A 13,539-nucleotide genomic window follows, 5' to 3' on the forward strand; every position below is an offset into this window, starting at 1 on the left:
ATACAGACTTGCTACATACCTGAAATCCTCAACTCTAACTGCACTGTGACCTTAGCCCCTAGCATTCTAGTGCAGTTAAACACACTCGTTATATCTACCCTTCTCCTTTATGGAGCCCACTATTCCAGTGACCCCTAGTTTTCTTCTTTACCAATTTATCAGACACTTGCTAGCCTTACACTATCCTACTGACCCTGAACTAATCCTCATGATTAGTCATGGCACAAAGAACTGATCCATGCTGTGGTTTAGACCAGGATTTCTCAACATCAGCACTATGGATATTTTGAGTGAGATAATTATTTTAATTATTTTCTTTGCTGTGTGTGTGTTATGGAGGCAGGATGTCCTGTACATTCAAGGATGCTTGACAGCATTCCTGGACTCTCCCCACTAGATACATGTAGCATTCCTCCACCAGTTGTGACAGCCCCAACTATCTCCAGACACTGTCTCGGAATACAAGAGCACCCCTGGTTGAGGAGCACACATCTAGATTCAAGGAAAGTGTCATATCCACAGAAGTGCCTTTACTAGCTTCACTAAGGTGCTGTCGGCAGTGCCTGGCACAGGTGTTCAAAAGTGTTCAGTAGGAGTTCCCATCGTGGCGCAGTGGTTAACGAATCCGACTAGGAACCATGAGGTTGCGGGTTCGGTCCCTGCCCTTGCTCAGTGGGTTAACGATCCGGCGTTGCCGTGAGCTGTGGTGTAGGTTGCAGACGCGGCTCGGATCCCATGTTGCTGTGGCTCTGGCGTAGGCTGGTGGCTACAGCTCCGATTCAACCCCTAGCCTGGGAACCTCCATATGCCGCGGGAGCGGCCCAAGAAATAGCAACAACAACAACAACAAAAGACAAAAAGACCCCCCCCCAAAAAAAAAAGTGTTCAGTGGAAAAATAGCCTTAATTAGTTGGAATTTTATTAAATGGAGTCTCAGCATCAGTGAGATTAACTGATAAGACTCCACTTCTCCCAGCTCTTAGCATACAGGTGGTAGAGTCAGTGAACTTTTTTTAAACTTTAGAGCTGCCTATATCACTGCCTTTAAGAACTATGACAGATAAAAGCGGTATATGAAATTAAGATCTAGAAACAATGAGTAGTAAAAGGCAATCATTTCAGCTATTCCTCAGTTTCATCAAGGCCATAGGGCAGTTGTTTTTTTTAAAGTATTATTTAGAACTTACACATAAGACCAAAAACTTTTTGTTCCTGTCAGAAGCAGAGTGGCCCTAATGATACAACATCAGGCCTTAAAGCACTTCCTTAAAACCAACCCTATGCCATGACTCCTGAAACCTTAATAGGACCTGTTTCCCTGACCCCCTTTGAAAGTTATCCTATAACAGGGAAGTTATCACAAATATTTACTGAGTGATAAAATGGGATTACAAAAAGGGGGAGACAGGGACACTAGCCCCTCTATACCAGCTCTAAAAGGACTCTAGGGAGTTCCCATTGTGGCGCAGCGGAGATGACTGACCACCCATGAGGATGAGGGTTTGATCCCTGGCCTCACTCTGTGAGCTTCGGTCTAGGTCACAGACACTGCTTGGATCCCATGTTGCTATGGCTGTGGTGCAGGCTGGCAGCTGTAGCTCCAATTCGACCCCTAGCCTGGGAACTGCCATATACCGAGGGTGCAGCCCTAAAAAGCGAAATAAATAAATAAATAATAAAAGGACTGCAGTGATTGACATGTTCTCAATCTGTATTATCCAATACAGTAGGTACATACGACTTTTGAGCTCTTGAAATGTGGCTAGTGCAACTCAGGGACTGAACTGTTAATTGTATTTAATTTAAATTAATTTTAAACAGTCATGTATGGCTATCATGTTTATATTGTTCTATACAAAAAAAGGCAGGTTGAATTCTGGTCCTTCCTAGGACCCTTAGGAGTAGTCAAGTGCAAAAGAAAGATGAAAAAGGAAAAGTGAAACAACTTTATTTTCTCAATTAGAGAAGACTGGAAGGTTGATATTTTTAGATATAAAAGGAGAAAAGGTGGCCTTCTTTTTTTAAAAATCTGACCAAAAGGACCTTAAGCCAGTTTCACTTATGATCCATGTGGATCACATGTGGGAGATGTGACAGGGAAAACTCCAATGGAGAGTAGCTAAAACAAAATCATTACACCCTTCCCAAAAAGAGCTGAGGCTGGGACCTCCAAACATAAGGGACATAAGTATAAATAAGTTTTCAGGAGTTCCCGTCGTGGCTCAGTGGTTAACGAATCTGACTAGGAACCATGAGGTTGCGGGTTTGACCCCTGGCCTTGCTCAGTGGGTTAAGGATCCAGTGTTGCTGTGAGCTGTGGTGTAGGTCACAGATGTGGCTCGGATCCCGCGTTGCTGTGGCTCTGGTGTAGGCCGGTGGCTACAGCTCCGATTCAACCCCTAGCCTGGGAACCTCCACATGCCACGGGAGCGGCCCCCAAAAAATGGCAAAAAGACAAAAATAAATAAATAAATAAGTTTTCATTTGGTGCCTGATTTTCTGAAAATAGGATGATGGGCAGAACCTAGTATTAAAACAGGTAAATAGGTTCTTCCCTTTCTTCTTTCACACTAAATCCTGGCAGAAGGTATAAAGGTCGTCTTAAAGTCCTGGAAAAGATCGCAGTTTATGCTGGCAATGTTAGAGGTTCTAGGAATAACAGGGCTGAAAAGGAGACTGAGAGCTAAAGATAGTGATAAATTTTTTTTTGTTGTTGTTGCTATTTCTTGGGCCGCTCCCGCGGCATATGGAGGTTCCCAGGCTAGGGGTTGAATCGGAGCTGTAGCCACTGGCCTACGCCAGAGCCACAGCAACGCGGGATCCGAGCCGCGTCTGCAACCTACACCACAGCTCACGGCAACGCCGGATCGTTAACCCACTGAGCAAGGGCAGGGACCGAACCCGCAAACCTCATGGTTCCTAGTCGGATTCGTTAACCACTGCGCCACGACGGGAACTCCGATAGTGATAAATTTAATGATAGTGTTTGCCCACAAACCAGAGTCCTCAGAGGTATAGTAAAAGAATCCTAGGCTTGGGCAAAAACAGCTCATCTCATTCCCTCTACTGGCAAGTATAGGAGGAAATGCAATAAGGCTTCTGTTACCAGGAGACCTGCTACTCTTCTCCTCACCAAAGAAGGGTGGAAATGGAGACCTCAGGGATTTGAATTAACAACAGCCTTAAAGAATAGGGAAGCTCATTACTCCCTATTTATCTCACTTGCTGAGGTTCCCTCTTGGGTCTGCCTTGCCTTTTCCTCCATCCTAAGGGATTCATATCCAGTGTTGGTCAGAGCTTTTTGGTAGACAGTTCCACTTGGCATCAAGCAAGACCCCACAAAGATAAAGGGAGATCCAGAGGGCCCACAAAAGGATCTCTGGAGGTCAATCCCCCCTTTTGTCTGCCATTTTCTAAGCATTTAAAATCCCTTCTCTCCCCCTATAGCAAATGAAAATTTTCAGCAGGTTCTGGCTATTTAACACTTGGGTGTGAGCAGGGTTTACTCCTCCTCAGCCCTCCTACCTTGTGAGCTAGCTAGCCTCAACATTCCATTTCAGTATGATCTCCTGACCCTGTTCACATTGAATCTAACTGGCAAAAAGCTGAGAACTGGCACCTTGGGTCACCTTTTCTTTCTCCCTACCACCTAATTCTTCTTTAAGTCCTTTAACAAGAGGCCAGAAGCTTACCTTCCACTGGCATTTCTTATAGTCCTGCTTGGAGTATAGCCACCTGCCTGAATCATGCTCACCTTCTCAGCCTCTCACTCTGCACTTCTGCAAAAGCACCCAGACCCTGGGAAATCCCACCGTCCATCTCTTAGAGAAGACCCAATAGAATTCTTAGCAGCTTTCTGGGTTACTGTTAAACCTCATATTTCTGCCTAAGACAGACAAATAATCTTTTTCAAATGACATTATGGCATGTGATTTCTTTCTAAGTTCTATTCCCAGCATTGATTTAACACCACATCTCCCCATCTCCCTAGGAATAACAGAATAGAACCTATAATTGTAATAGTCTCACATTTCCTTGACTCCAGCCTTTCTGAACTTAATTCTTTAGACCTCAATCATTAATTAGCTTCTATATACAGCACCTAATTCTAGACCCTGGAGTGAAGGAGGCAGAGTAGATTAGAAGAGATGTTCAACCTCTTACTCATAATGCCTTTGGTTAAGGCCTCTGTCTCTTCCTTCATAAAACTCTGATGATCCTCTAGGAGACCCTCCTGTCCAGCCTCTGAACTCTACTTATTTCTAGTCTTACTGCTCCAACAGCCTTCACTGACAACAAATGCCTTTCAGTAAAATCAAGTCTAGGCAGGAGAGGAATGGGACAATCCTAAAGAGACCATACTGGGCTTCAGGACAAAATTGCTAGGGCTCCCTGCCCACCTTAGGTTCCACTCTACCTTCCCTCTTGAAACCATCCCTCCCAAACTTGTGTATACAAACCACCTGCACACCTCCTCCCCAAGCTGATCCCCCTGTCTGGACTGCCCCCCCTTTAACTACTCAGTCTGTGAGGTTGGCCACCAAGATTAGAATTTTCCACATGTCAAACCCTCTACCAGATGCTGGGAATGCAACGTGTGAGCAGAAAGAGCCTAGTCTCTATCTTAGGGGACTCAGAGGAGAGCCCTGTGGGATTCAAATAAGACTCAGCACACACTGCACCACCACTATGACAGCATGAAATAAAGGGACCTGACCTAACCTAAGGGTCCAAGAGGACCTCCCAGATGTAGCAACCCAAGCTGAGACCTGAAGCTTAGATTTAACTAAGGAGGATGAGATATGGTGGACCTCCCAGGCAGGAGAACAACATGTGTTCTTTGTGGGAGAGTTATTGGAGGAGCAGGGGAGGGCCAATGTAGCCACAAAACATTAAGTGTGGGGCATGCCAGAGCCAACCACACTGAGTCTGCAGAGGGACAATAAAACAAAGGGAGGCCACCTGCCCAGGTCTGGCAGTCAGCAGGCCCCCTGGTCCTGGTCATACAGGGTTCCCTCACTCTCGTCCATGACATACAAAAGCCCTGACCTCAGCATTCAGAGGAAGACCTGTCTCACCTCTTGAATGCTGGCAAGAGGGGATGGAGGTGTGTGCTCCTGGAGGTCATGGGTCTCAGGCAAGAAACCCAAGGGGCTCTTTTCAGCTATGTGAGTCCTAGGGGCTCCCTTCAGAAAAGGTATGGTAAGACAGACTTCCTTAGAAGAGCCTCTCCAATTTCATTCTTGGGCTTCTTCCCTTGTGTGGAATGGAGGTGGTACCTGTGGGGACAAGAGAAAGATGGGGAAGTCCAGGAGCTCAGATGTTAAATGGGTGAGACCCCATCAAACTCCAGGCCAGGTGGACCAGCTCTGCCCATAGAGCATGGGCAAAAGGGAGAAGTAGGAAGCCAGCCTGGAGGAGAGCCAAGTCTTCCATGAAGGCCAGGTGAGAGCCTCCAGCAGGCTTCCATCTCTATGAGGTTGGAGAAAAGCCCCCTTGGGAAAGAAGGAAGAAGCCTGGAGGCCCAGTCTAACTTGGCTGGAGTAGACAGTAGATTTTGTGAAAGGTGTACAACTGATTCTCAAACTATCCAGCAGCCCAGGGTGGGCTGTAAGAGGGGTGAGGAGTCCAGGTTGACCAATAACCGGGGCCAAGTGAGGACATATAGGCCTAGCAAGGAGCCGCAGGAGCCCCTGAGGGAAGCAGGCGTTGGATGGCGCTCAACTCCAGTTGAGGCTGGGCAGGAAAGGCTGCTCTACTCAGCCCCTCCCCCAGCTACAAAAGAAAAGGTTCCCCAGAGTTGGGGCAAGGCCTACATCCTGCAGTAGGGTCCTTCAGTGGTACTGTGGCCTGAGGAAAAGTCTGAAGTGTAAAGCCTAAACCCTAAAGGGTCTCTGATTGACTAGGAAATCCACTACACTCCATTTCACCAGTTCCTCCACCGGCACCACTGGCTTAGTCCTGGTGGGCTCCAGGCAAAACTCAAATTACCCTCCTGGTCCCATAGGAAGGGGCACTGCCAGAATTGTTTCAAGAGTAGAGACAGGAGTTCCCGTCGTGGTGCAGTGGTTAACGAATCCGACTAGGAACCATGAGGTTGCGGGTTCGGTCCCTGCCCTTGCTCAGTGGGTTAACGATCCGGCGTTGCCGTGAGCTGTGGTGTAGGTTGCAGACGCGGCTCGGATCCCGAGTTGCTGTGGCTCTGGCGTAGGCCAGTGGCTACAGCTCCGATTCGACCCCTAGCCTGGGAACCTCCATATGCCGCGGGAGCGGCCCAAGAAATAGCAACAACAACAACAACAAAAGACAAAAAAAAAAAAAAAAAGAGTAGAGACAAGGAAGGGGAGAGGCCCTCCGGATGTGAAAGTCACTTTCTGCAGTCCGGGTACAGAGGGAAGACAAGGAAGCAAGGTGAACTTGGGGGACCCCAGAGGATGGAGCTAGGCTGGGAGCTTCTGGAAAGGAGTCTGGCCTTACAGAAAGGTCTCTGAGGCAAGGTTGGGCTTACCCTCAGGGGTCCACATTCCATAGGGATCTTCCCTGGGCGAAGTTCAAGAAACAGAGCCAGAAAGAGGTTTCTTGGGGGAAAAAGTGTAATAATGTGTGATTAGTGATGGTGTCTTTGGGGACTGGAGGTAGGAGGTGGAGAATCGAGGGTTCTTGAGGACTGAGAGGAGATTTTGCTCAGCAGGCCTCATATTCCACACTGAGATGCAATAGAATTGTTCACCTCTCCATTGTGCCCAGTGCCCAGAAGGACTCAGGCATGGCCCAAGTCGTGGGCAGCAAGCTGGATAGTGGGGTAGGTAAAGGCAATGGTCTCCCATGACCACAGCAGAAACAAAACACGTGGGTGGGGTAGCCTTCAAAGCCGGAGAAAGTGACAGGACAGCCGTTGGGGGTGTCATGGAGGCAGGTGATGCACAAAGCTGGGAGTCTGGGAGGATAGTTGTCAGGCTGTGGAGGAGCTTAACAAAGACTGCACCCTTCCGAGCCCGAACGTGGCTGCAGAGGAAAGCAGGGGTCTGCAGGGGCAGCAGGAGAGTAGCTGCTCTCAAGCGAGGAAATTCCGGCCCTCTTTGCACACCTGAGCGGCCACAGCCAACAGCAGCTTCGCCATTACCCCTGCCTTCCTTCTCAAAGGCAGGCTTTCTGGTTGGGGTTTCCGCGGTCCTTCCCCCAGCCTGCAAGGCCCTCTGTCAGCTCCCCCGCCCCACCTCCATCTCATTATTCCGACCCTCCGTCCTAAGCGCTTCCAACGCTCCAGCTCAGGACTTTTATCACTGACCCTTCCCTCCGACTTTCTCTATATGTAACCATTGACTGGGACATTACATCATCATAAATCCACGGGGTTCTCTCCCAGATCTTCCTGTCTTTGTTAAAGTCTCCCCTTCAAGCTCTCTTCTCTCCAGCGCATTGACTGTAAACTTAAAAACAAACTAAACCTGGTCCCTTTCTTCCTCTTCAGAGATATATCCCCAAGATCTAAAATAAAGAGTCTGGTACTCAAATGTTAAGTTGGGCGCATTCACTCTGCCAGCCACTTTTTTGGGCATTTTACCTGTCTTAACTCATTTACTCTCCACAATACCTTAGGAGGTAGGTACTATTACTCCCAAACTCGTTTGACTGATAAGAAATTAAGTTAATACAAGTTACAAACAGGAAATACTTGGGCACGCCTAGGACCACCGCCCCCCCCCCCCGCCCCAGACCCACGGCCCTTCCATGAGGTGGCTTGGCCAGGAGCTGGTTTTGACCCGAGCCCACATTAAGTCAGAACCCACAGGTCCTTCCTCTTAGGACCGCTCAGTTTCCGCGAGAGCTCTCCGCGCTCTTGCCGAGGCAGGAGTGGGGTGACTGCCCAGCAGCCCACATAAGGATTTTTCCTTCATCCTCGGTTTTCCGCTCCATAACCCATTTCTGCCTTAGTCCTGGCTGAACTCAGTCTTTCTGGGCATGGAGTTCCTCAGCCAAAAACATCAGAGCATAAACCTCTCCAGAGAAGAGTCGTCCCCCGCGCATGTATATCTGTTAGAGTTTAATAGTTCACCTTAGCACAGTTTATTTTTAAAACTTAACACCGGATTTTTTACATTGCCCACCGTTACTCACAGTTGCGGCCTCGATATTAAACGCCCTCTGTGTTGCTCTCAGAGCCACGAAGCGGAAGGGGCGGGGTTCGCGCGGTGCGACCTACGGGAAGCGAAGGCGCTAGGCTATCCTTACGGGAATGGGGCGAGCACTTCCCGTCTTCCGCTTTTTAGACATCATTCCCTAATCAACCTTTGAGGAGCCTTTTAAAATACTCTGGCGTGTCGGTTTTGGAATTCATTTTTACAGTGCTGCCAAATTAGGTCGCGCGGAGCAGGGAACCATCAGGTCTTATTTTGCTTCCTCCCGGGCACTATGTAGTGCCGCCATCTTGAGCAGGAGTGCATTGTGGGAGGGCACCATTTTTCCGGAGAGGGAGGGTATTTCCGGTTCCGGCATGCCACTGCTCGGTCTTTTCCTCAGCCGGGCCTCGGCGTGAGAGGCCGTGCAGGTCGTCTCTCTGAGCTATCCGGTACCATCCTCGTCGCTCCGGCGACATCTGCATCTGCTGCCGCCATGACTGAACAGATGACTCTCCGTGGCACCCTCAAGGGCCATAACGGCTGGGTGACCCAGATTGCTACCACTCCCCAGTTCCCGGACATGATACTGTCCGCTTCTCGAGGTACGGACTGAGGTGCGGTGTAGAGGATACGGGAGTAGGGGATTGCGCACGTTGTATGGCTGGGCCAGTAGACCGCCAAGTAGCGGCCCTGAAAATTCGGTTAGGGTGTGAGCTGACCCGTGCGTAAGGCCTCAGCGTGGTTAAACCCTTGAGGCGTCCCCACTTTGCAGACTGCGAAACATAGACCACCCAGTAGCTGCCAGGAGGGGGTTGGGGACTTCTTTTAAATCTCTGGCCGACTTATCTAAGTGGATGTGTGCCCAGGAGCCTCGGGGCCGGACGGGGCGGTGATGATTCCAACATGCCATCTGAGTGCCCATGCTGAAACCCAGAGGCTGTTTCTGAGCTGCCGCCCGGCCCTCTACTCGGTTGGAAGTGGAGTGATTGCAATGTCAACGTGTGCCGATTTTGCCCTCGGTTTTTCCTCATTCTCTTTGTATATGACTGCGTTTGGGGTTTTAATCAGAAAGTTTGTTGAGTAGAACGCATTGAAGTGAAAGAACCCAGTCCTGTAGAGCCTAAAGTGACTTCTAATTTCAGAACTTCTGGAGGCCCCAGCAGTAGTCTCTGGAGGCTCACAGCTAGTTTTCTCTCACCTAGAGTGCTGTACCCATCCATTAGAACTCAGAAAAAAACTTGAAATAGACGTTGAGTTGGTGCGAATATCTGTAAAAGGCATCCATAATCTGGAAAAGTTCCAAACACCTGAGTTAAATTCTCATAGCTTTTTCACTCTTGACCATTTGGCCCTGACTGGGAACTGCTTTCATAACCTGTAGTTCCCCTACCCCTTTAATGTACTTAACTTGTGAGCCCGTCAATCACCTTGAGGTATCCTGGATTATCTAGTAGGTCAGAAGATGGGCTGCGGGATTTCTCAGTGGCTTTCCTCTGTTTTTTTTTTTACCTCCTCTTAGACAAGACCATCATCATGTGGAAGCTGACCAGAGATGAGACCAATTATGGAATCCCACAGCGTGCTCTTCGGGGTCACTCCCACTTTGTTAGTGACGTGGTCATCTCCTCAGATGGCCAGTTTGCCCTCTCGGGCTCCTGGGATGGAACCCTTCGCCTCTGGGATCTCACAACGCAAGTACCTGTTTGGGGGCATTGGGGGAAAGCTGGGTAGAAATGAGGTAGATACTTTCTGGAAGTAGTTTCCCAGGAGAGATCAGGTTCACTGTGTAAGAGAATATCTGGAAAAGAGTTCTGGTTGTTTGGCCTGCCTCCTTATTTGTTATTATGCAAAATTTCTGTGAAGTGGTTTGGTTGAGCAGTTTTTTCAGGTACTGCACTAGGGAGTGGGCAACAGTTTGAACCTGTTGTATATTGGGAGCTCAGTCTTTGGTTGGTCAGGCATAATGGAGGATCCTGGTGATGACCAATGACATTGTCAGCCAATCCCCACATGGGAATGAGGACATGTCCTGCAATTCTGAAGGGATTCTCTTGCATATTCCAGCCAAGGGCCTGCTGTTACCAAACCATGTCCAGGGTTGTGTGAGTAGTGCAGCTCCATTGGGACAGGAACCAGCCTAGGGAAACAGTTATGACTGGGAGAATATTTGCAAAGTCCATCCATAGTGTAACCAAGTCCTCCCTCTCAGGGGCACCACCACGCGCCGATTTGTAGGCCATACTAAGGATGTGCTGAGTGTGGCCTTCTCCTCTGACAACCGACAAATTGTCTCTGGCTCCCGAGATAAAACCATCAAGCTATGGAATACTCTGGGTGTGTGCAAATACACTGTCCAGGTAAAGTGAGGGCACACGCAGGGAACACATGTTGAACATTTTCTCCCATCCTTTTGGCTTTATGTGGTGATTTCAAGCCTCTTTGGGGATCTAAAGCAATTCTGTCAATCTTGATTGAGGGTTTGGGTTCTGGGGGTGTGAACACAAGGCTATCAAAATATATCCCTGTAACTGAGGGAAGGGTTGGTGATCTAGAGTTGCTTAGTATCTTATTTTCCTTCCATCCTTTGCAGGATGAGAGCCACTCAGAGTGGGTGTCTTGTGTCCGCTTCTCACCCAACAGCAGCAATCCCATTATTGTTTCCTGTGGCTGGGACAAGCTGGTCAAGGTGAGCTTGGAGCCAGGGTGTAGGGCCTTTATACCAACCCCCACTGCCTCCCAATTAGTTGGTCATAGCTCCAGCTTTGAAAGCTGTGTCCCTCAATTGACCTTTATCCTCTTGATATTTTCTCAGTATAGGTCATTACTTTTTTATATATATTCTGAAGTAGCTAATTGGTAAATTAGTGTCCCTTGGTGGCAACACAAATCATTTATTTCTGGGGCGGGGGGAAATGTTTATTTTTTGGCCATGGAAGTTCTGGGGCCAGGAATCCATGCCACAGTAGCAACTTGAGCCACGTCAGTGCCAGTGCCATTGCCAGATCCTTAACCCACTGCGCCACCAGGAAAACTCCCAATTCCAATTTCCAGTTTTAATCTTACTATTCTTAAGTGCTCAGGACAAATTCTTTGACCTTTTTTGTTACTTATAGAATTGAAATTGGCTTCCCTGTTCAGGAATGCTTTTAAACATTGTGCTATGCCTTTTATTTGGCCTGAGCCCTCTTGGCAGATCCAGGGCCAGGTTTTTCACCTGTGACCCACGATCTTAGGTATGGAACTTGGCTAACTGCAAGCTGAAAACCAATCACATCGGCCACACAGGCTACCTGAACACTGTGACTGTCTCTCCAGATGGATCCCTCTGTGCTTCTGGAGGCAAGGTATTCAAAGGCCAGGAGTCTCCTCAAGGGGCGGGGGCAGAAGTGGGACAGACAGTGTCTTAGAATACTTAAGATAATGAAATAGTAATACAAGAATAAATGTTTCTGAAGACCATGCAGAAAATGACAGAAAAGGTGTGCTCTTTGCCGAGATTGTCTGCTGTGAGGCTGGTTTCTTAAAGCTATTGATGAGATTAGGATCCTGTGTCTTGATAGGATTGGTGAGGTGTCATGTATTAAAGGAAAGCATATTGATATTGATTGATTAGTTCTTAAGACTTGAGATGAGTGGGATTAACATCTGGAAGAAGTCACATTGCCCTGACTTGCATCCCCTCTCTGCTCAGGATGGCCAGGCCATGTTGTGGGACCTTAATGAAGGCAAGCACCTTTACACGCTAGATGGTGGGGATATCATCAATGCCCTGTGCTTCAGTCCCAATCGCTACTGGCTCTGTGCTGCTACAGGCCCTAGCATCAAGATCTGGGTGAGTATGTGCCGCAGTTGAGGCCAAATACCTGGCTATGCCTTGAAAGCTTTTTCAGTCTTGGGATTTCCTGGTATGTCATTTGACTCACTTGTTGGGATCTGGACTTTGTGAACAACTGAATCATCACAGTGTCAGTGGATACCCCCAAAACAATGAGTTAAAAAGTTCTTAGGATTGGGGTTTGCAGTGGTGGGAGACATTGGCCTATAGAAAAGGATTCTCGGTTATAGCAACTTAACTTCAGCACAGTTGATACTTAAGTGGTTGTTTTGCATTTCAGTGTGTCTAACAGTACGCCAGGCATTGCCAAGTGTCCTCAGAAGGGCAAAAAATCATCCACTGTTGAAAATCACTGATTAAAGGGGCTCTTTGAGAGACCTCTCTGTCTTGGCTTTTTTTTTTTTTTTCCCTTTTTTGGGCCACACCATGGCATATGGTGTTGTCAGGCCTGGGATGTGACCTACACCACAGCCATGGCAACCCTGGACCCTTACCTTAGCCCACTGTGCTGGGATCAAGAGTAAACGTGTGTCACTGCACTCCATTGATGCCACCAAACTCTTGGCATCACAGCACTAACTTTTAAAAAATGTTGGTGGCATTAAAGTGCAAAAATTGCCCTTGTCTGTTTCCAGGACTTGGAGGGCAAGATCATTGTAGATGAACTGAAGCAGGAAGTTATCAGTACCAGCAGCAAAGCAGAACCGCCCCAGTGTACCTCTCTGGCCTGGTCTGCTGATGGCCAGGTAAGTGGATCTGTTCTCAGGTGATTTAGCTTTAAACCCTTACTCATTTTCTGCTTTTTGTCAGCCAGTTATAGAACCAATGTTCTTGACATAAAGTAAAATGATTTCCATTTCGCAGAACCCAGTTAGCTGTGCCAGTGAACAGATAACATGTTCATGCATCTATAGGGGGACTGAAGGGTCTTTAATTAAGACCTTGATTAATCTGACCAGTTTACAAACATGCATATTTACTGTTATCTACTCTAGGAATACATAATCATCTATGAGTGGTAGTTGAAAGATGAGCTCTTTAAAAGGAGAGCCATCTTGTTACACTGGTGGGACTAGAAAATGTCATAGCTTGGACTTGACACTTGTTTCTCCCTTACAGACTCTGTTTGCTGGCTACACAGACAACCTGGTGCGAGTGTGGCAGGTGACCATTGGCACCCGCTAGAAACATGGCAGAGCTTTAAAAATAAAAAAACTGGTTTTCTGACTAAAAGTGTCTTTGAAAACTTTCTGAAACTCATCAGGTTAGTGTAGTCTATATCACATTAGGGCTTTGGCTGAAATGGAGTTTGGCAGTTAACAAGGCAGCTTTAAGTTGGAAGATTTTAAGTTGTCTGTGGTGGTCTAAAAGTGTTCGTAAGTGTAAGAAATGGGTTTTCAAGTGGCAGTTAAATGACAAATGTGTGGCACATTGAGGTTTCCTGTATACTCTCCAATTCATGGCAATGAGACCCCTCACTTCAGCTTTGTAGGACTTCAGCTAGATACAGTGACACAAAAATATTTTGGTCATGTAGTGTGCTCAAGTCCTGGGCTTGAGAGCCATGGTATGGAGATTACTGGG

At 47.7% G+C, this 13,539-nt stretch overlaps 1 protein-coding gene and 1 long non-coding RNA gene across 2 annotated transcripts in view; one reads left to right on the forward strand and one right to left on the reverse strand.

The window, feature by feature from the left end:
• The window catches only part of LOC106508370, a 13,562-nt gene extending 5,373 nt beyond the window's left edge, over positions 1 to 8,189 (reverse strand). Inside the window, exon 1 of the long non-coding RNA XR_002341587.1 lies at positions 8,119 to 8,189. This is a non-coding gene — a long non-coding RNA (uncharacterized LOC106508370). The remainder of the gene's footprint in view (positions 1 to 8,118) is intronic.
• Positions 8,527 to 13,181, forward strand: RACK1 (receptor for activated C kinase 1). The gene is given in 8 exon segments (NM_214332.1): positions 8,527 to 8,722; positions 9,640 to 9,811; positions 10,330 to 10,477; positions 10,711 to 10,806; positions 11,354 to 11,464; positions 11,812 to 11,952; positions 12,591 to 12,701; positions 13,075 to 13,181. Coding segments are annotated over 8 exon segments (954 nt in total). The 5' UTR covers positions 8,527 to 8,613; the 3' UTR covers positions 13,141 to 13,181.

This window comes from Sus scrofa, chromosome 2 (genome assembly GCF_000003025.6).
Source record: "Sus scrofa isolate TJ Tabasco breed Duroc chromosome 2, Sscrofa11.1, whole genome shotgun sequence".
In the NCBI taxonomy this organism is placed as follows: domain Eukaryota; kingdom Metazoa; phylum Chordata; class Mammalia; order Artiodactyla; family Suidae; genus Sus; species Sus scrofa.